The 20534-nt window shown below is 35.4% G+C and overlaps 1 protein-coding gene across 2 annotated transcripts; it reads left to right on the top strand.

Annotated features, from left to right (window-relative positions):
- The first annotated feature begins 13697 nt into the window (after nt 1-13697).
- Nucleotides 13698-15831, top strand: LOC103945984 (gibberellin 2-beta-dioxygenase 1-like). 2 transcript variants are annotated; one of them, XM_009356581.3, is made up of 3 exons: nt 13698-14262; nt 14572-14929; nt 15331-15831. In XM_009356581.3, exons 1-3 carry the CDS (start codon nt 13898-13900, stop codon nt 15580-15582), a joined length of 975 nt encoding a protein of 324 aa, XP_009354856.2. In that variant the 5' UTR covers nt 13698-13897; the 3' UTR covers nt 15583-15831. The 2 variants fall into 2 exon arrangements, with proteins under 2 accessions (XP_009354856.2, XP_009354855.2); XM_009356580.3 differs by having other exon boundaries at nt 13699-14301.
- Nucleotides 15832-20534: the final 4703 nt, after the last annotated feature.

The raw sequence follows: 20534 nt of genomic DNA, 5'->3' as shown, positions 1-20534 counted from the left end.
CCTCCTTCAACTATTCTCTTCGCTTGGAAATTTGGGGGACTCTTACTATATGCTAATACACTTCAGCACTCGAAAGTTTTGTGATTACTCAGTGACTTGGATTTTGTAAGTCCCCAACTGAGAAGCTTTTTTCACTCGGGATTGTACCTTTGACCAATCATGAAACTACCAAGCACGGGTCAACTTCATACCTTCAAGGACTTACTAAGGGGTTCATGCTAAGGTATCCATGTCGAAGCACAAGAGTTTCCTTCCACCCAGGAGGCCAATCACAACACTACATGTGCCAACATCAGAATAAAGCTTCTAGAGTCCCACATCGACCTCGGACGAAAGCCGGATACTCTCCTTAATTATAAAAGAAGATCATTCTCCTACAATGAAGGACGAATGCTATTACTGTACTTAAACTCATCATTAGAACCCACTAATGATGATTATGCTTGAACCTCTGTATTGTGTAAACCCTTCACTATTAATGAGAACTCATCTCCTTGTGGACATAGCCGAACTTAGGGTGAACCATGTACATCTCGTGTTTGCTTCTATCTCTTTACATATCATCATCACTATGTGACCGAAGCAACCATGCAAAGGTCACAAACTTGACACTTTACGTTGTTCCAAAGTCTCACTAATTTTGTGCATCAACATAATAGATTAGCTCTTTTATCAATTGATAAAATTAAAAAAAAAAAAAAAGGTTGAAAAATTACGTTATGTACACTTAATTAGTATATTTGTGTCTAAAAATGCAAGACATGTGTAGTTAAGTAATGTTTGTATATGTTTCTTCTTATGATATTAAATTTTAATAGTGTTTAATGTAGAATAGACTTTTTATTTTATTTTTTTATTTGGCGAATTCTTTTTTTATACATATCAATATACAAATCATTGATGGTCTAGAGCCCCAATCCGAAGGCTTGCATAAGGCTCTCAAATTCTCAAGACTGACCTGACTAGTGAAATAAGAGACCCACCATTAAACTAATAAAAATAGTCTTTTCATTAGTGTCAAATTTGACACGTACTCACAAAAACTTCAAATTCAGTCAGCAAATAACACTTTGATTAAAATAATTTTTAATATCAAATATGCTTCCTGTCATATCCAGCAAGAATTTAAATCTGCGTTTGAGATGCTCTCAACCTTTCTTTTACCAGTTAATTACATGGTTATGGATATGTGTACATACAAATGGTCATAAGCTTAATTAATACATATGTTTGCAGGGTTTCATGTTGTCGTAAGTTGAACAAGTGGTCGTTCACTCACTTTGGCTTGACTAAATTCTCATCATTTCAGTGACGTATAAAGAGGTAGATGAATATCTTTTGGATACTCCCACTCATTTATTTGCATTTATTTTCTTTGTATTATTTCATACATAAGAGATGAGCATACAGTCACCTTTTAAAATGATAATAACAATTTCTCTTATTCAAATGCTTAAAGATTAGGTCATCATGCACAACCCAATCCTTATCACATTCCTGTTAATATATCTCATTAAAATTTATCCAAAACAATTTGGGTAGGTTATTACATATAGGGAGATGAGATTCGTGAGACTGAGATCCTGGCGGGACACGTTATAATCATCATGATAAGAAGCATCGACCGGAAGTGAGTAGGAGTAGCAAAAGCAAGCACGAAAGCAAAGGTGATGGGAAATGAATGAGAGAGAGAGAGAGAGAGAGAGAGAGATGGCCAAGCTGGCAACCCATAACAGTAACAACTAACAAGTGTGCCGGTGCCGACAGCAAATAGCAATAATATAATTAAAAAAATTATATTCACATATCTTAAATTATTTTTTTCATGTTCTTTTAATTTTTTTAATATTTTTTTATCAAATGTTAATGGTGTAGAAAATATTAAAATATTAAAAAATTAAAAAAATATGAGAGAAATTATTTAAAGTATATGAATATAATCTCTTTATAGTAAGAAGTAGTCGTCTACGATCGACAAGAACCTAAAAAATAGAGCTAAGAATATTAAGAGGCCACATCATGATTGTGAGAGATAGACTCTGACAGATGGCCAAGGATCTGCTATCCTTAAAATGGTGTCTCTCTTTGTGTCTCATTTCTATTCATCTGACATGTGTCTTTCACTTTAATAGTGGTTAACTTTTGTTAAGCTTTATTAAATTATGTTGAGAAATAATAAAAAAAGCCTCCAATATACCAAAAGTCAAGCTGAAGCGGTCAGAACCCAGCTCCTCTCCAGATCTAATAATTTTGAGCTTAAAGATCATGACCGTTGAAATTTGATCTAATGGTTACAAACAAGAAGTTCCTCTAAAATTATAATAGTTATAGATGTTTGATTAAATTTCAACGATCCGGATCATTTGATCCTTACCCTCGGGATCATTAGATCCGAAGTGGATCTGGGTTTGTCGAGACTGTTTATTTCCCCAACGCCTTCGTCTTCAATGTTGCCCACCCCAAAAAAATACTCGCCGAGCCGAATACCCCAACCATCCCAAAAGTTGCCATAATTCTCATTGATGGTGTCCACTCTAAAATTGATCATGTTCCAGGAAAAACTGGAAACGATGTTCCACATGAAAAATATATTGATAAAGATTGGAATTGAATTGAAACGGAATTGTCGTTTGGAATCGAATTGAATCGGAACCGTTGATTTGATTTGAATTGAATTGGATCCATCGATTTGATTTGAATCGAACTAAATCAGAGTCGGCGATTTGAATTGAATTTCTGATGAATTGGAAGAGAACGATATCGTGGGGATCAATTAGACTCTGAAGGGGGAGTTTAAAGGGAGTGAGAGGGAGGGAGAGATACAAATCGAGGCCGAGGGTGCTGTCGTCGGTGAGGTGGGGTGGCTGAGGTGGTTGGTTGATGGCACCAGTTGCTCGGGAATATGATACTCCTTATGTATTGTTGGGGAATTTCTTTTCGTCCGAACTCACAATAATACAACTTAACAGAAATAAACTTCTGTTAAAGTGAATGACACATATCAAATAAATAAAAATGAGACATGGAAGGAGACACCATTTTAGAGACAGTAAATCCCTGTCAAATAAATAAAAAAAAGACATAGAAGGAGACACCATCTCTGGTCAAGGATCTGCTGTCCCTGACAGATTGGAATGGCAAAAGCTTACGTACGACCTCTCCTTCTGAGCGGGAGAAGTTGCTAGAAACACGGTCGAGATGGGCAGGTGGGGAGAGGGGGCTTCTCTCTGCTTCCATTGCAAAAGCAAATCTCGCCAATTTCCTACTTTGATAACCGTCTGTTCAACTGGAGGACTTTCTTTGAACACGTATATGTATGATATATGATGCTCTCTTATTGTCCCAAAATTGGGACTTTGAAACGTGGGTTCTAATTGTCAACATGAAATTTACTTGAGAATTTGAGGTAGCTAGAGAGCTCGTAACTCGTAATTTTTTCTACGCAAAAGTAATATGGGGAACTTGATAAAGGTCTAATTTTTTGAACCAATAGTAGAAATAGTCTAATTTATTAAAATAAGTTCAATTCCTTAAATCTTATTATTTTATTATCAATAATTATATCTTAAATGATAAGATTTATTATAAAAATCAAATTTCTTCCTAATTATCTCTTTGATTATTTATTTTTTTTGTTCTTTCTTGTTCTTTATCCCGTTTTAAACCCCATTAATTTATAGATTTTATTTTTTATTTTTATAATCAACCTATATCACATGTTAATTATATTTATCTACCTATATGACAGATTCGTTTTTATAATCAAGTAAGATTCATGTGTCTTGCTTGTAGATATATTATGTTTTTTCTACCTTTTAGTTATGTTTCATATCTTACTCATAGGTATGATATACATTCATATATTTGTTACTTGAGTTATGTTAGAATGATTTGCAGATAGATTTATGTCAATATATTATTTTTTTTGTTATAAGATATTAATTATATTTTTTGGGGTTGAAAATTCATAACATTAGAAGATTTTAATTGATTTTTAATATTTTTAGAAAATATAAAATGAGCATTAAAAAAAATAAATACATATAATTAGGTAATTGAACTCACTCCTAAAAACCATCTATGTTTTTAGACCTGGATCTAAAAGCCCCAAGTAATATTATGAAAGAAAGAGAATCAACAAAAGATTTTTTAGTGGTTTAAACAGTAAAATTTTTGCGTGCTTCTAACTTTAGCAGTTAAATTTGTTCCGGTAATTTTGTGTACTTACAACTATATTCTCATTATCACATCCCGGCCCGGGACGAATCACTTCCCGGGCCCGCTCCACCACCGTAGCACGATATTGTTCGCTTTGGGCTTACCATTCCCTCACGGTTTTGTTTTTGGGAACTCACGAGCAACTTCCCAGTGGATCACCCATCATGGGATTGCTCTAGCCCTCTTCTCGCTTAACTTCGGAGTTCCTACGGAATCCGAAGCCAGTGAGCTCCCAAAAGGCCTCGTGCTAGGTAGGGATGGGAATATACATTTAAGGATCACTCCTCTGAGCGATGTGGGATGTCACAATCCACCCCCTTAGGGGCCCGATGTCCTCATCGGCACACCACGGCCAGGGTTAGGCTCTGATACCAATTATCACATCCCGGCCCGGGACGGATCACTTCCCGGGCCCGCTCCACCACCGTAGCACGATATTGTCCACTTTGGGTTTACCATTCCCTCACGGTTTTGTTTTTGGGAACTCACGAGCAACTTCCCAGTGGGTCACCCATCATGGGATTGCTCTAGCCCTCTTCTCGCTTAACTTCGGAGTTCCTACGGAATCCGAAGCCAGTGAGCTCCCAAAAGGCCTCGTGCTAGGTAGGGATGAGAATATACATTTAAGGATCACTCCCCTGAGCGATGTGGGATGTCACACTCATCATTTGACAAAATATTTATTTTGGAGTTAGGACTCGAATGAATTTGGGTAAGAGATGGAGACAATCATAGAGGCAAATAAACTTTTTCACTTCTCAAACAATGTTTAAGCTATGTAGAAGTTTTGAGTTAAAACTCATTATTCCACAACAAAATTAATTTGGCTCTTCAATAGTTGAGAAGGAGTTTCTTTTCATTTTACTTCGTGGTCGATTTAGGGAATTTTGGACTTATGATCAGAATAGTTGAAATTACAAATCACTCTATAAAGATATATCTTAAAAATAATAAAATATAAAATCATTTAATCATAAACTAAACAAAAACAAATGGATGGATTTGGTACCTCTTGGTCAAGCAATACATAGATTCTGGAAAAAATTAAAAATCCCGAAACATCTATCACTTAGTAAGCTGGTGGACAGGCAAATCAAGAAGTATTGGATTCTCTTTCGGATAGGCCCTGAAAAAAGAAGGAAGGCTGGAATGCCAACAGGCGTCTATTATTGAATTCAATTCACCTGACCCGATAGTACCTATTTGTTGGAAATGTGCCCTAAAACCAATCATATGATGATACTTTACGAACATTTCAAACTAATGTAGTTTAAATGTAAAGGGCAAAGATTATTGTTTGAGCCGTCTCATATAAATGTTATATGCTTAAACGATAAGTCCAAGGAATATGTGATTGGAAGAATGCGATCTAAAGAAGTTAGATTCATGAGACCATTCTTTCGTTGACACATCCTAAACGTTCCTGATCATAGGATTGTCAATTGGGCATTGACAGTCCGTTAAGATCAGTACGTGCTATGTCTTCTCTCAGGGAGAGTGACTAGTCTCGAGTCATTGGTGTGTGTGACATCAAGACAAGCATGTAGGTGCTCAATAGAGAATGAGTTCACTGAACACGATCAACGAGGAGTTCTCATATTCATGTCACATGAGAACTCATGGTTGGGATAATGCAAAGTAGTCTTTTGACCTGAGGCATCACAGTTGTCTTGTGGTTAGGTCCTTAATCTTTGATTATGTCAAAGTCACTCCATCAGGAGGGTGTCCATGGCATCGTTGGGGTTAAGCCACTTAGCCATGGAGGCAAGTGAATGCGCAACAAGGGATCTCTAACCTTCAAACTGTTTGAGGGAGAATACTCTATGATATGATTAAGAATCTTTGGCCAAAGTATGAATGAGATTTAGGAATATGTTCCAAATCACATTCAAGGTAATCATATAAGCACAAGACTCACATTGGATAGTAGACATGAATAAACTATCAAACCAAACAATGTGGTCAAGAGTATTGTATTAGAGAAAGACCGTATTGCATTTGTAATCCTAAAACTGAATAGGTTCTCTACCTCTTCTGATTAGCTTGGGTAACCATGACATGCTGCTAGGCGTCAACCATGGTTTGTGGAAGCCCTAAAAGTGTATTATCACTAACGGGAGAATTGAAAGTAAGTTTCAATTCACAATCGATTAGAAAGAGTTTTAATCGCCCACTGCCTCGCTAAAAGGAACCTAATGGATCGTTCACCGAGTAAGGTAGAGTTTGAAGAAACAACGGAGATGAGTAAGAATAATTAAATGGTTTAATTATTTATCTAAGGCTATGATTAATTAATATGTTAATTAATCAAACGAATAAGTTCGTTAAAGACCTCGGGTTAGTTTTGGGCCGCAAGGCCCAATGGGATTTGAATGTCAAGCCCATTAACTCAAGTTGTATGACAACTTGAATAAACAAAGGGCTTGAAAGCCCAATAAACCCTATAGGCCGGCCATGTTAGAAGAATAGGGCTTTTGGTCCATTAGGTCACTTATTTGAAGGGACTATATAAAGGACTTTATAGCCTAAAATTTACATAGGGTAATTTTTGGGGAAAAGATGAGAACACAAGCTCTCCTTTCTCTCTAAAATTTCGGCCACCTTGGAGGGATCATCTAGCAATCAAACTCCTCCAAGGTCACTCATTTCTTCTTCATTATGCCTTGGTGATGAATCATTAGAGGTTCTCAATTTTGGGAACTTGGAGAAACCTTTTCATCCATCCAAATCCATGGATCTAAGATGCAAGGAATGAAGGCCCTCTCTTTGGGTGATTAGCCTTTGCTTATGCAAAGAGGAATCTACAAAGGTATTGATTTCTCAACTCACTTTGTTTTGAGTTGAGTCTTGGTTCACCTATCTACTAGGCTTTGAAGTTCATGGGTTAAGTTTTGTTTTTGAGTGCATATAAACATGATTCCGCCTTTTAATTGTTAATTGCATGTTGTTGATGTTGCTCAAATGAACTTGTTTTTCACAAATTTTCCTTCACTATTTTTGGAACGTCCAATGCCAAAGTCACTGAATGGGTAAGTCGCCAAAATGTACTTTATCTTGGTGGGGGGGGGGGGGGGAAGACCGTCAATCTATTCGCTACCGTCTACCATTGATTGACTAAACAATTTTAGTTTTAATTTACCTTCTGTGGAGATGATCTTTGATTTATAATATAATCGGTTCCAATTATAAGCACAAGTTTTGTGAATTGAACAAGAAGTAAATTGAGGAGAAACTCCTCTCGATATTAAGGAGTGTTGAGATTGATCCCACGTCAAGAAAAGAGGGACCTTGCATGTGCTTATAAGTAGTTGGTTACTCCCCATATTATGAATTGGTTTTATGGTGGAACCCTAAATTTGTTCATGGTCTTAGAGCATGTTGTCCCATGTGAGATGCTCAAAGACCACACGTGTTTTATGTTACTCAATTTGTGTTGTTTATGTGCTAGGCTTGAAAATTCGCCACATGTGATGGGGCGGGTTGAGAGTCAATCTCACATAGGGATAAGAAGGGGCGTTACTTGTGCTTATAAGTAGTTGGACTACTCCCTATATTACCAACTAATTTTATAGTGTAACCTCAACTTTCATCAAAGAGTCAAGGTCCTCTCTTCCATAATCTTTAAAATTCATTTGTAACAAGAGAGAAATTGTTTGAAGAGGGAAAAACCAACTCTCACATGGATATTTTTCGTTTTTATAACAATTTTAGCCACCAACTTGCGTTCGAATCTTTGCTAGATGTAACACAATGCCAAAATTTCATAAGTTTGATAAATATTGGCGTATGTTTAGTGCCCTATGATGGTGAGCATCTAGCTTCATCAATGTTTATCTTCAAAGTAGTTGCTTTTTTAAGGAGCTCTTTCGGTTAGTCGTATCACTTAAAAATAGATAGAAATAGCATGTTGTGACGACATTTATGTCATTTTCTGAACAAAATTACTTAAGTGGCTTATACTTTCTTAGTTTACGAATGTTGTTAATTGGGGTCATCAATGATTTGTGCAGAATATTTCCTTGCATGCATATGACGTCTTTTCATTGACGAGGCACGGGAATAAGGAATTCATACGGTTTACCAACCGTTAACATAAGGTTTATTTTATTTTATTTTATTTTTTTATTTTTAAGGGGATAACGAGTGGCAAGTCATGGTTATCCACCCCTTCCAAGAGTTCGGAAGACTCACAGAGGCATTTCTACGTTCTCCTGGCCACAAGTATAGCTTCCACATCAGCAACGAGTTTCGAACTCGAGACCTCCAATTTTTAGTTTGAAGGAAGCCTCACAATTCGTCCTTTACCACTGGACCATCAGCTCGTGATTGTTAACATAAGGTTACAGTTTTACTCATTTCTCTTGCAATATATATTAGACTACATTTACCAAGAGTTCAATGGGAACAATCTAAGATAAATTTGATTGACCACCAATTTGCTTTAACTTACCCTGAAGTTTCCTGGTTTTCAACATTTCTTACATCAAGTTTTTTTCATCCCAGTTTGATGCCTAAAGTTAAAATTTTAGGACATTTTCATACATCCGTTAAGTTTTCCGTCAAAACCTCTGTTAACTGATGATGTGGTGCATACATGGACAATGACTTGACGCCACGTGTCAATTTGGACCCACTTAAATATTAAAAAAATTTAAAACTATGTATTTGGAAAATAAGACAAATAAGACAAGAGAACACGTGTACAAAGTAATAATATTAATGTAAATGTAGGGTTACAATCTCTTTACAACTTTGAATCCTATGATTCAATCTCCGAAATGTAACGTGTCTGTTGTCGATCCAAGGGTCATGCTGAGGCTCTTGGCAATGGGGGAACTAGTACGTGTAGAGGTGCTTGGTGGTTCTTCAAGGGTTTGATGGAGAACGCGGAGAGTTTTTCGAGTCTTCTTGAGTGTTTGGGGAGTTTGAGAGCTTCAACGTTTGAGTGTGAATGATTTCTGGACATTTTCTTTGTCTTGGAGCCTCATATTTATAGACTCTCCAAACCTTGCATGCGGATGGATTTGGCCTTGATTGTGGGCTTGATTAATTGACAAAAGAACTATGACTCGATTTGTGGGCCGGTTTGTAATTTGACTCCATCAATTAACATTGATTTAATTAAATCAAAATCAAATATTCCGCCAAGTGTTTATATGTGTCCTTCTTAATGATTTGTCCGATTTTGATGAATCACATCCATGTGTATGATTTGTGAGACACTTGGTACCTGCCACGTATGCCCTAGCATGTCAAACTTTAATGTGTTGGTGAATATTTATTTCACCGAAATTTCGATGTCTACAAATACATTCTTTTTCGATAACCTAATGTATCAATCTGAATACGGATCTCAACCTGTACAAACATGACAAATCAAAATATCAAATTAAACTACTAAAATTTCACTAATATTAGCAAGACTACATAATCAAGTGTTATGTACATATCACCATTTGTTTCTAGTTGTAGTCGCTCTCTCGCCCTGTCGAGGAGAGCCTTCAGTTCGTAACTGTGATCGCTCTCTCACTTTGTCGAGAGATTTTTTGGTTGTGGTCATAGTTTTGGTTTATTTAATCTCAGATTCTAGAGCGGTGATTGTTGTTCAGATATGAGGTGGTGTTGTTTATGGTTTGTGCGCTCAGCAAAAGACTATGAGAAGGAAACTCAACGCTTGTTGAATGGGACTCCAAGCAATGCTTCTTAATTAGCCAACAATTGCAAAATCATTAGAGATTGATACGGTCTTTTACTCGTGGAGCCTCAAAAATAGTTCTTGGGCTTGCAATGTTCTAGTTTGTGTGACTAGTTTAAGGTTTAGGACTAAGAGTCCTCCATGATTGAAGAATATATTGTACTTTTGATGTACTTGGAAGGTTGTGATGTTCTTTTGACATGTGTGGGCTCTTGAGTTGTTTTAAAAGGCACATTTAATATGTAGTATGAATGCTGTTTTACTATTTTTAATGAAATTTCTTTGGCTAAAAATAGGTGTTATATACACATCACATTTTGGATGACATATAATGAGAAACAATCATAAAAATGTTCTTTAAAATAAAATTACTCGTCGCTCTTTGTAATTTTAGAAGAAAGCTGCTAGACTCACCACACAATTCTATTTTCCCACCAACTTTTTAATAAAAAGGTTAATTACACATTTGACCCTATGTTAAATGACTTCTATTTTCAGCCAAAAGAAATGAAAATTTAAAGAACGCAAAGAGAATTGATGCATAGCTTTCTTCAAACTGGAAGAATACAAAACTGCAAAATTAGAATAAAAATAAGAAGAAAATGGAAGAGCCTAACTATCCGTTTCAGAAAACACACTCTCCTCTAAATCGTTTCCGATCAAAATTTCAAAAATTCGTTTTTGAACTAATATTGTTTCGAATCCAAACGACGTAATTGAGATTTGTCAAGAGAAGTGTTTTGGAGATCCAACAGAGTTTTTGTCGATATCAGCAGTGAATGCAATGAGGAGGAAGATTGAGAGTATCTTTTTGTAGTCTCTGGTGTCAGCGACAAAGCGTGGCGTCACACAGGACGCCGTCGGCAAGCAGAAGGTGCTCAAGGGCGGGTTCACGATGCATGGTGAAAGGGAGTTGCAGTCAAATTGTGTTAGGCGGTGTGGGCGTCGGGTGGGTAGTTGCGTGAGCTAATTTTTCAGTTCTAGTTTTATTTTTTTTTTAGAAATAGTTAAATTGATGCAAGAACATTTTAAAGATTTTGAGGGGTGAAAAAGGCCAGACTGAATTTTTTAACATTTGATGAGTGGTGAGAATATGAAATGGGGTGGGCAAATAAAGTTGTGGGGTGGATTACCAGTTCTCTTTAAGAAAAATTAGATTCAGTTCAACATAAAAGAAATAATTAAGACTATATAAATATATTAATTTTTCTTTATAGTTCTAGTGGTAAGCATCTTTAATGGTACCATATAGTTAAAAGTTTACTATACAAACTTATATCACATGTTTTCTAATTATTTACCTCATCAAAAAGTTGGTCACTTCAATAATAGATTAAGCAAACCAAGTAGAATAAATTGGATTACGTTATTTCCTTTCATCTTTTTGTTAGTTGTTGGAAACAAAAAGGGTAAGACCACATAGAATATATTATTGGCCTAGTAACACCTCTTCATCATAGTTAGTAAAATATGGAATGGGTATAATACGTGAAACATATGCACGTGTATCATTCGATAACTTTGAAAAAATAATATTTTGAAAAATTTGGCCTATTTTTAATTTTAATATTTATTTATTAAAAATATATTTTTTTATTTATTTAATATTATGTTAAAAATATGTGTAAAATGCATGAATTTTATATGTATTATCGAAAAACATGTCCTATTTTTAAAATGAGGATCCTCTTTGTGAGGATCCCAGGGATTCTCAAATCATGTTTATTCATCATATATCGTGTAGTCAGTTTTTGTAATGTACTGTTCATGTTTAATTTTAAATAAAAATATTAAAATAATTTTTAATCACACGATGTACGATAAACGGACATGATTTGAGGATCCTGAAGATCCTCACCTCATTCCTATTTATAGGCTTAAGATGTGCACAGAAATATGTCCTGACTAATTACTTATTATATATTTATCCAAAAGTGAACAATCATATAATAAATAATATTTACAATTTGTTCTTATTTTATGTTTCACTAGCCTCTTGGCCTTCACTCATGCAAGCCAATTGACTTATTTAATTTTTTTTAGTTTAAAAGAGTATTTTTTTTTTGTTTTATAACGTAAAAAAATAACATGAAGAAATGCTTGTCGGGGATGTATTTAGTAGAATATGGCATATCATGCAGTTTCCTTCGAAGCTGTTATAGATACGAAAACATGATATACGAGTAAATGAATTATAACTATTTTCGAATAGATTGAGTTTGGGCAGAAAATTCTGAAATGTAAAGTCAATATATCTATTTATTGAGAAATCTTATGAAAAGTGTCTAGGTAATCTATAATATATAGTATATGCCCAAATACAAAGTGTGTGTGAACTTTTTTACTTTTGTTTTTAAATTGAAAGAGAGAGGAAGAGAGTAAAAGAAAACGTTGAAGTGGGGAGAGAGGGAGAAAGGTTTTTATTTTATTTTCTATTTTAAAAAAAAAATTAGAAATGATAAAATCACATGTAGATGAGGCTTGAGCAAAAAATAGAAATTTTTTGTATAATTACGTTACTGTCCTTAACTTTTTTGTTTTGATAAAAGTTAAAAATGTTTTTTCATCCTGTTTTAATTGACAAAGAGAATTTCATTAATATATAGTTTAAATGCAAGTCAATATATCTATATGTAGTGGGAAATCGTATGAAAAGTGTACGTACCCCTATCTATATGTAAAGGAAATATGCTTTTATGTTCGAAAAACACTAATTAAGAAGACCACGTACGTAAGACACTTACTTGTATTATTGTCTATGGGAGAGATGATTAAAATTATAAAATACGGTATCTCTAGCATTATAATAATGACTAATTATTTATCTATATCTTAATTTATAAGTTGGCGATCAAAATTTATAAGGTAGAACTTATAGTGGGTCTTGGAAAACAAGTAATTTTAGGTTCATTAGGGTTTTCATTGGTTGGAACGTCCATTTATTTTGGTAGATTTATTTTCTTCTCAATTTCAAAAATAAAATAATTAAAATTTTTAAATATTATCCACCAACCATAATCTGATTTATTAGTTCCGATTATTTACTTATTTCAAAATTTAATGTCATGCTTATTTGCATGCGTGCAAGAGGCCGACTAGCTACACTAATGTAATTTACGCATTTTATATCTCTGTTATTGTTTAGGACATGTGTCCAGAGAGATTAATTATATTAAATGTAATTCGTGCATCCCATATCTTTCTTAATGCTTACAACAAAAGACTTGAATCTCTTGTCAAAACAAAAAAGAAGACTTGAATCTGAAAAATACTTCTTACCCATTCAGCTAGAACTTATAACTTGAATCTCTTGTCAAAACAAAAAACACGACTTGAATCTGAAAAATACTTCTTATCCCATTTAGCTAGAACTTATATAGCCATTTTCATTTTATGTAGAAAACGATATGAATTATAGGGAAATAAAAAATAGAGGATAAATATTCAATGAACCCACCATATCATATGTATCCATTTCCTCTGTGTTCAAATTGACTGTGATGTCCTTTTCAGGGGAGAGCAGTCAGCGTAGAGTCACTACTCATTAGATCCCTTTGGAAGGTGATGGCATTTAAAAGATTGAAGAGTAAAATACTAGGAAACTCATATTTTATTCCGTTCAAAGTCATAATAAATTTTCATTCAAAGTTATAAATACTAAATTAATATAACAGCATGTGATTGTGTTCTGTGTACACTAAAAAATTGTCATCCTTTAAAATATTAATTCCATGAAGGTTCCAAGCCCTTTCTCTATGTTCCCCTATAAATAGCCAAGAACCTAAAGCCAGTTACCTCCAAGTGCCCTCCTACTCAAGCCATATCAACTTTGTTCAGATTATCAAAATCCCACCATCCATCACCTCACCAATATTCCCCCATCTTCTTCTCTAGAATTCTCATCTTTCAACCCCTTCTCACTCTCCTCTTTTCTCTCCCTCTTTTTTGACACATTAGATACAACATAATATACCAAGTACTGCAATGGTGTTTGTGACCAAACCACATAGTGAGAACTTTTCTTATGCTAGAACCAGCAACAATGTTTCCAAATTATTTTCTGGGATTCCTCTGGTAGACCTCACAAAACCAGACTCCAAACAACTCATTGTCAAGGCCTGTGAGGAGTATGGTTTCTTCAAGATCATCAACCATGGTGTTCCAATGGATTTCATTACCAGATTGGAATCTGAGGCCATCAAATTCTTCTCCATGCCACTCTCTGAGAAGGAAAAGGCAGGGCCTCCTAATCCGTTGGGATATGGGAACAAACATATTGGGAAGAATGGTGATGTTGGGGGGGTAGAGTACCTCCTCCTCACAACCAATACAGAGTCCAATTCCCAGAGGTTTCTATCAGTTTTTGGAAATAACCCAGAAGAGTTTTGGTATCTTATTCAATCATAACTTCTTGACAAAAAAAAGTTATCCAATCATAACTTGAATTTAATTCCAAAGTTTTGATCTTTTCTAATAGGGAAATAACTTTTTACACCCCTTTCCCTCCCTGCAGTGCACAACCCCCTTTTTTTTCTTTTTTCTTTTTTTTCTGGTATTTAGCAGAAATAAATATGATGTGCGAAAATCATTTTCCTGTTTTAATGAAAAGCTCTTAACAAAAATGTCTTATCTTAGATTTTATTTGGTTGTAATTGCAGTTCTGCTTTGAATGATTACATATCAGCTGTGAAGAAAATGGCCTGTGAGATTCTAGAACTGATGGCTGAAGGGTTGAAGATTCAACCAAGGAATGTGTTAAGCAAACTTCTGATGGATGAACAGAGTGACTCTTATTTCAGGCTCAATCACTACCCACTATGCCCAGAGCTTCAAGGTTTAAGTAGTGCCAGTGCCAGAAATGTGATTGGATTTGGAGAGCACACAGACCCACAAATCATTTCTGTGCTAAGATCCAACAACACGTCTGGCCTCCAAATTTCCTTGGGAGATGGGAGTTGGATTTCAGTCCCCCCTGATCAGAACTCCTTCTTCATCAATGTTGGTGACTCTTTACAGGTACTACTACTGTTCTAGTAAATATATTTGAGAAAATGTTTTCGCACACTTCTTATTACTTTTGGAACAAGAAAAATGAGAAAAACATGTGCGGAAATGGGAAACTTTCCTAATTAATTTCCTTGCTGTTTTTTTGTTTTTCCTTTTACTGACAACTACTAATAATTACAAAGATCCCAATCAGTTTACTGTAGAGAAAGATTCCTATTTTACTCTCAATTCCCTATTACCCTGGATAAGATATGAATACCATCCCCCTTTTTTTTGCGTTTCTGCCCATCACAAAAATATAAACTCTACGAGAAGAAAATAAAGTATAAGAGTCTCCCTGGTTTGTTCGATTTTCTGGGAACGAGGGAAGTATTATCCTTTACTAATTAGGGTTTTTGGTGAATTTGCAGGTTTTGACTAATGGGAGGTTTCAAAGTGTGAGGCACAGGGTTTTGGCAAATGGTTTAAAATCAAGAGTGTCAATGATTTATTTTGGGGGACCACCCTTGAGTGAGAAGATAGCTCCATTGCAATCTGTCATGAACGGAGAGGAGGAAAGCCTATACGAAGAGTTTACATGGTTTGAGTACAAAAAATCTGCCTGCAGCTCAAGACTTGCAGATAACAGGCTTGGACACTTTGAGAGAATTGCAGCCTCATAAATCACAGCAGAACAGACAAAGAAAACCCTAGTTCTTGCTAAAAGAAATAGGGTTTTTCAATCTCGGTACTCGGAAATCAGGATAGGTTAAGACCATAATTTTATCAAATTTCCCATAGATGGCATACTCTGTTCCATTCCCCCTGTTTTGCCCCTTCCTCCAATTGTATTCTCCCCCCTTTCTACCAAGTAATACTTCATGTAACTAGCTACCTCTCTTGTTAGATATACAACATGTTCATCTTTTTTCTTTTGTTTTGTTTTGTTTTTTTGTTTTTTTTTTTTTTTTTTGTGCTTGCTCTTACATTCTGTAGTTTTTTTTTTTCTTTTGAAAGAACCTCGACGTAACGAAGGATCTTTATTCATGGTTCGAAAAGGACAACGTGGAAACGTAAAATTTGGTCCCAGGCCATAATCATTAACTACGAGTTTTATTTTGGTGTAGTCTATAATTTATAGAAAGTTTAACTTTTTGTGTGTTCATCATTCTATTTTTGTAGTTTTTATTAAAAGAACTTTAACGGAACAGAGAGTTTTACTCATTATTTGAAAAAGACAACTCGAAAACATAAAACTTGACCCCGACTACAATCATCAACCATGAGAGCTATTTTTATTTTTATTTTCTGCGTAGTTTTTAAATCTATGGAAATAGGTGGATTGTTGATGAGAATGTCCCCACAGGATATTTGTTCATCTTCATCTACAACTGTCTATCATAAAGCTTTTATGGTAAAAGAATTATTATAGTCTTTGAATTTATGTCGTACGAAGTGATTGCCTCACTTCCTCCCCTCTCTTTCTTCTCTCTAATAATCAGGTCAATTGCAAATCATCGGCTTGCGGTGCACACAAAATCATGACTACTTATTCATTAGTCTAATCGATAATAATTCAACAGTTACCAAAACCTACATTCCTGAGTATTGAGTACAATGATTTTGATGTCATTTTATAACGTATATGGCCATCGCCAGTCAGAACTCAAGATTAATAAGTTTATGTCGAATGAGCTATACCAGCCTCAGTTACGTTTGAATAAATAATTAAAAGCGCTTTTAATGTATGAAAGAATTCAAAAAAACAAAAGTGAATTTTCTACAACATTTTTGTGGGTACATTGGCCAAACAAGCCAACAAACAAATAATCTACACAACAAAGGAAAAAAGAAAAGAAAATTAAGCTAGAGAAATTCAAGAATTCTTAAGGTTGTATTTTGTTTCATATAACCAAAACGATATGTTAAACTATTAAAACCTGCAAAAAGGAGATTTGAACTCGGACTTAAGGCACATGCACATTTTTCTTATTATAAACGATATTATTACTTTAAGCAAAACTAAGGGGAAGGGAAAGAGTTTTAACTCGGACGCAGTTAGTAAAAGATGAATACCTTGTCTACTAAGGCAATTCAGTACTTACAAGGGACATGCGTGTTGCCCTAGCCAGTTGGTCAAGCCTACATATGTGTTAAGGTTGTAATTATATCAAGATGGTCACACCATGATATTTTTGTTTTCATTTTTAGGTAGGCTACAATGTTTTTTAGTAGAGCGATAGCGTTAGTGGGTAAATAGTTAGGGTACATGTTAATCGTTGGGGATCAAACTCTCACCAAGGTGAATAAATATAATTGTTTTTCGCCATTACGGCATATACAAGGTTGTAAGCCAAGTTTTTGATTTGGGTCTAGGATCTTTATACTGGAGCTCTTTTTCTATTATTTCTTTCTGCCATATCATTAATAGTAGGTTGGTTACACCTACAATTGAAATGGAAACCGAGCGTTTCGTGGTTTAAAAATGTCAAATCTCATCTAAATTATCACCTGTCAGGACCACTTGGAGTGAGTTCCTGGACTTGGACAGGACATTTAGTTCATGTCGTTATTCCCGGATCCAGGGAAGAAAACGTTTGATGGAGGCAAGTCCAGAAAATGAAAACCCATCCAAATAGACTTGGAGCAAAACAGCTTTTGTAACCAAACTGGGATATGGTCGTCGACAAAGTTCACATTCTCTGATTGAAGAGGCCTCTTTTACCTCACATTTTCTAATATGATTCTTCACCAGTTTTACTAATTTATTATCATCGCGATAATGTTCATATGTAACATTGTGTTTGTCTTACTTCACCATAAGTAGATACCACAGTCAATTCGCCCAACCTCAGAAAAATTTGTTGATAGTTTTTCGAGGACAAGAAAGGAAAGTACCTGGTAGGACTTTTCTGAAGGATGGTAAATATCCCAAAACATGCACAGAAATCCGTCTTCTAAGTCTGCCGTGCCACAACATGCTTTATCCACCACTTTGAGTCCTGTACGAAAAACCATGCAATTGAGCAACAAAGGATGCGCAAATTAATTATAAGCTTCACCTTACAACACCCTATAAGCAAGTTAATTTCGTACGTTGACAATGAGTTTTTTATTTTTATTTTTATTTTTATTTTTTTTTAATTTTTTTATATTTTAATAATACAAATTTTCCCTCACAAATTTTTTACTGTATTATGTATACAAAGTGTCAATCGGTCGGGTTCCGAACTAGATCAAGAGATGGATTATAGACATCAACGTAGACAAAATAGAGATTTACAGTTTAAATTTCTTGTATTGCATAATTGGAAATATATTACATACAATCCTTATTCTCCAAGGTAAACTAAAAAAAGGATATAAGAAATATCCTTCCTAATAAAGTACTCTAATATTTACACAATATTTACATTCCTATTTGAAAACTAACTCACGCAACACTCTTCCTCAAATTGGAGCATAGATGTCACACATGCCCAACTTGACAAGTGAGTCATCAAAAACTCTACTATACACAACATGAGTAAGGATGTCTGCAAGCTGCTCTTCTGAGTTCACAAACGGTATTGACACAATCTTCTTCTTGAGCTTTTCCTCAATGAAATGTCAATCCACCTCCACATGCTTCGTTCTGTCATGTTGTACCGGATTCTCTACAATCTCTCGTGCCAACTTATTGTCACAATACAACTTTGTCGCCCTCTTTGGTTTGAAGCCAATACCCCAAAGCAACTTACGTAACTAGAGAACTTCACACACTCAATGTGCCATACCTCTGAATTTGGCCTCCGCAGAAGACCTAAACACCACATGTTGTTTCTTACTTCTCCAAGTGACCAAATTTCCACCAAAGAACGTAAATTATCTAGAGGTAGAATGCCTATCAGTCACATCACCTGCCCAATCAGCAACAGTGAACCCCTCCATTTCCAGATGACTGGAATTTCTATACAGGATTCTTTTCCCTGGGGCCAACTTTAAATATGCCAAGATATGCATAACAGTAGTCATATGATCCACACTTAGTGAGTTCATAAATTGACTCACCACAGTCACTGCATAGGCTACATCTGGACGGGTATGAGCTAAATAAATTAGTCTTTCTATCAGCCTCTAATATCTAACTTTATCCACTGGTTCTTGATTCGGATAAATTCCTTAGTGATGTTCCTCCACAATAGGCATATCCACAGGTTTACATCCAAGCATACCCGTTTCCATTAACAAATCAAGAACATACTTCCTTTGAGATAAGAAAACACCTTGGGATGAACGAGCCACCTTTACTCCCAGAAAATACTTAAGTCACCCAAACTCTTCATCTCGAACTGGGCCGCAAGGTTCTTCTCCAGTTTTACAATCTCATCTTAATCATCCCTTGTTATTATCATATCATCCACATAAATAATTAAGGCTGTTACTTTACCGTTCCTCTGCTTCACAAATAAAGTATGATCAGAATGACTCTGATAATACCCATTATTCCTCATGGTCTGAGTGAATCTTCCAAACCATGCACGAGGTGACTGCTTAAGCCCATAAAGAGACGTCTGCAATAGGCATACTCATGTTTTTCCTCCATTATCATATCCTCGAAGAAAGTCCATAACCAAATGTCCATGAAGAAACGCATTTTTGACATCAAACTGTTTCAATGGCCAATTCAAATTCGCAGCTAATGAGATAAGAACGCGTACTGTATTCATCTTAGCTACTGGAGAAAAAGTTTCCTGGTAATCAACACCATACGTTTGAGTATATCCTTTTGCCACCAACCTCACCTTATACCTGTCGAGTGACCTGTCAACTTCGTATTTAACTGTGAAAACCCATCGGCATCCAACTGGCTTCTTCCCCTTCAGCAACTATACTACTTCCCATGTATTATTTTTTTGCAGTGCCTTCATCTCTTCATCCATTGCTTTCGCCCATTCTTGACTCTTCGAAATGTCCTCTACTCGAGTTGGCACTTAAATTGACTCCACATTGTTCACCCAAGCTTGGCGTTCAGGTGATAGGTTTTTACACGACACATAATTTGCTATAGGATACTTTACTTTTCCTTCTGGAGAGAATGTATCAAGAGTTACACCATGATTTTGCCTTGGTGGCTATTTATATGTACTTATAACATCATTAGTTACATGAGCATCACTAGTATTTACCTCAGGGATATTAAGATAAGATGTATTCGATAATGGCACGATCAAGCTAGAGAAAGGAGGAAAGCTTCGGCACAAAATTCATGGCTGCTGGCTTCGGCAAATGCTTGCGGCGAGGCTAGCTCGACCTCGGCAGAAGCTGGCTGAAACCCACTAGTTTCCTCGATGGCAATAAGTGGCTGCCCATCTATGTCACTCTGAGCAGGAAGATGCTGATGAGTCAATATTATATTATATATTTCACCATATTCTTAGTATAATTTGGTAATTATTTTGATAAAATTTTGATACTTTGCTTTATATTCTCAATACAGGACATTCGACTTCCTCTGGAGAAAAACATGATCAAACTGACGAATTTTCGAGTGATTCAAATTGGAGGACGTTCGTGTATCTCTTGGTTTGTTCGTATCAAAATTTGGGATTTTTCTACCAAGTGGTTATTTTCTGGAGATTAAATAATGGAGCAG

Source organism: the organism of the source record quoted next, unplaced genomic scaffold (assembly GCF_019419815.1).
Source record: "Pyrus x bretschneideri cultivar Hongxiangsu unplaced genomic scaffold, Pyrus_bretschneideri_v1 Contig50, whole genome shotgun sequence".
In the NCBI taxonomy this organism is placed as follows: domain Eukaryota; kingdom Viridiplantae; phylum Streptophyta; class Magnoliopsida; order Rosales; family Rosaceae; genus Pyrus; species Pyrus x bretschneideri.
Note: the sequence above shows the minus strand (reverse complement) of the source record. Positions and strands in the feature narration are given on the sequence as shown.

Excerpts from the sequence above, each read along its gene's own strand:
- LOC103945984 (XM_009356580.3), top strand. The coding sequence starts at position 13,898 with ATGGTGTTTGTGACCAAACCACATAGTGAGAACTTTTCTTATGCTAGA. Across the intron at positions 14,302-14,571 it reads AATAACCCAGAAGAGTTTTG|TTCTGCTTTGAATGATTACA; the intron begins GTATCTTATTCA and ends TTGTAATTGCAG. Across the intron at positions 14,930-15,330 it reads ATGTTGGTGACTCTTTACAG|GTTTTGACTAATGGGAGGTT; the intron begins GTACTACTACTG and ends GTGAATTTGCAG.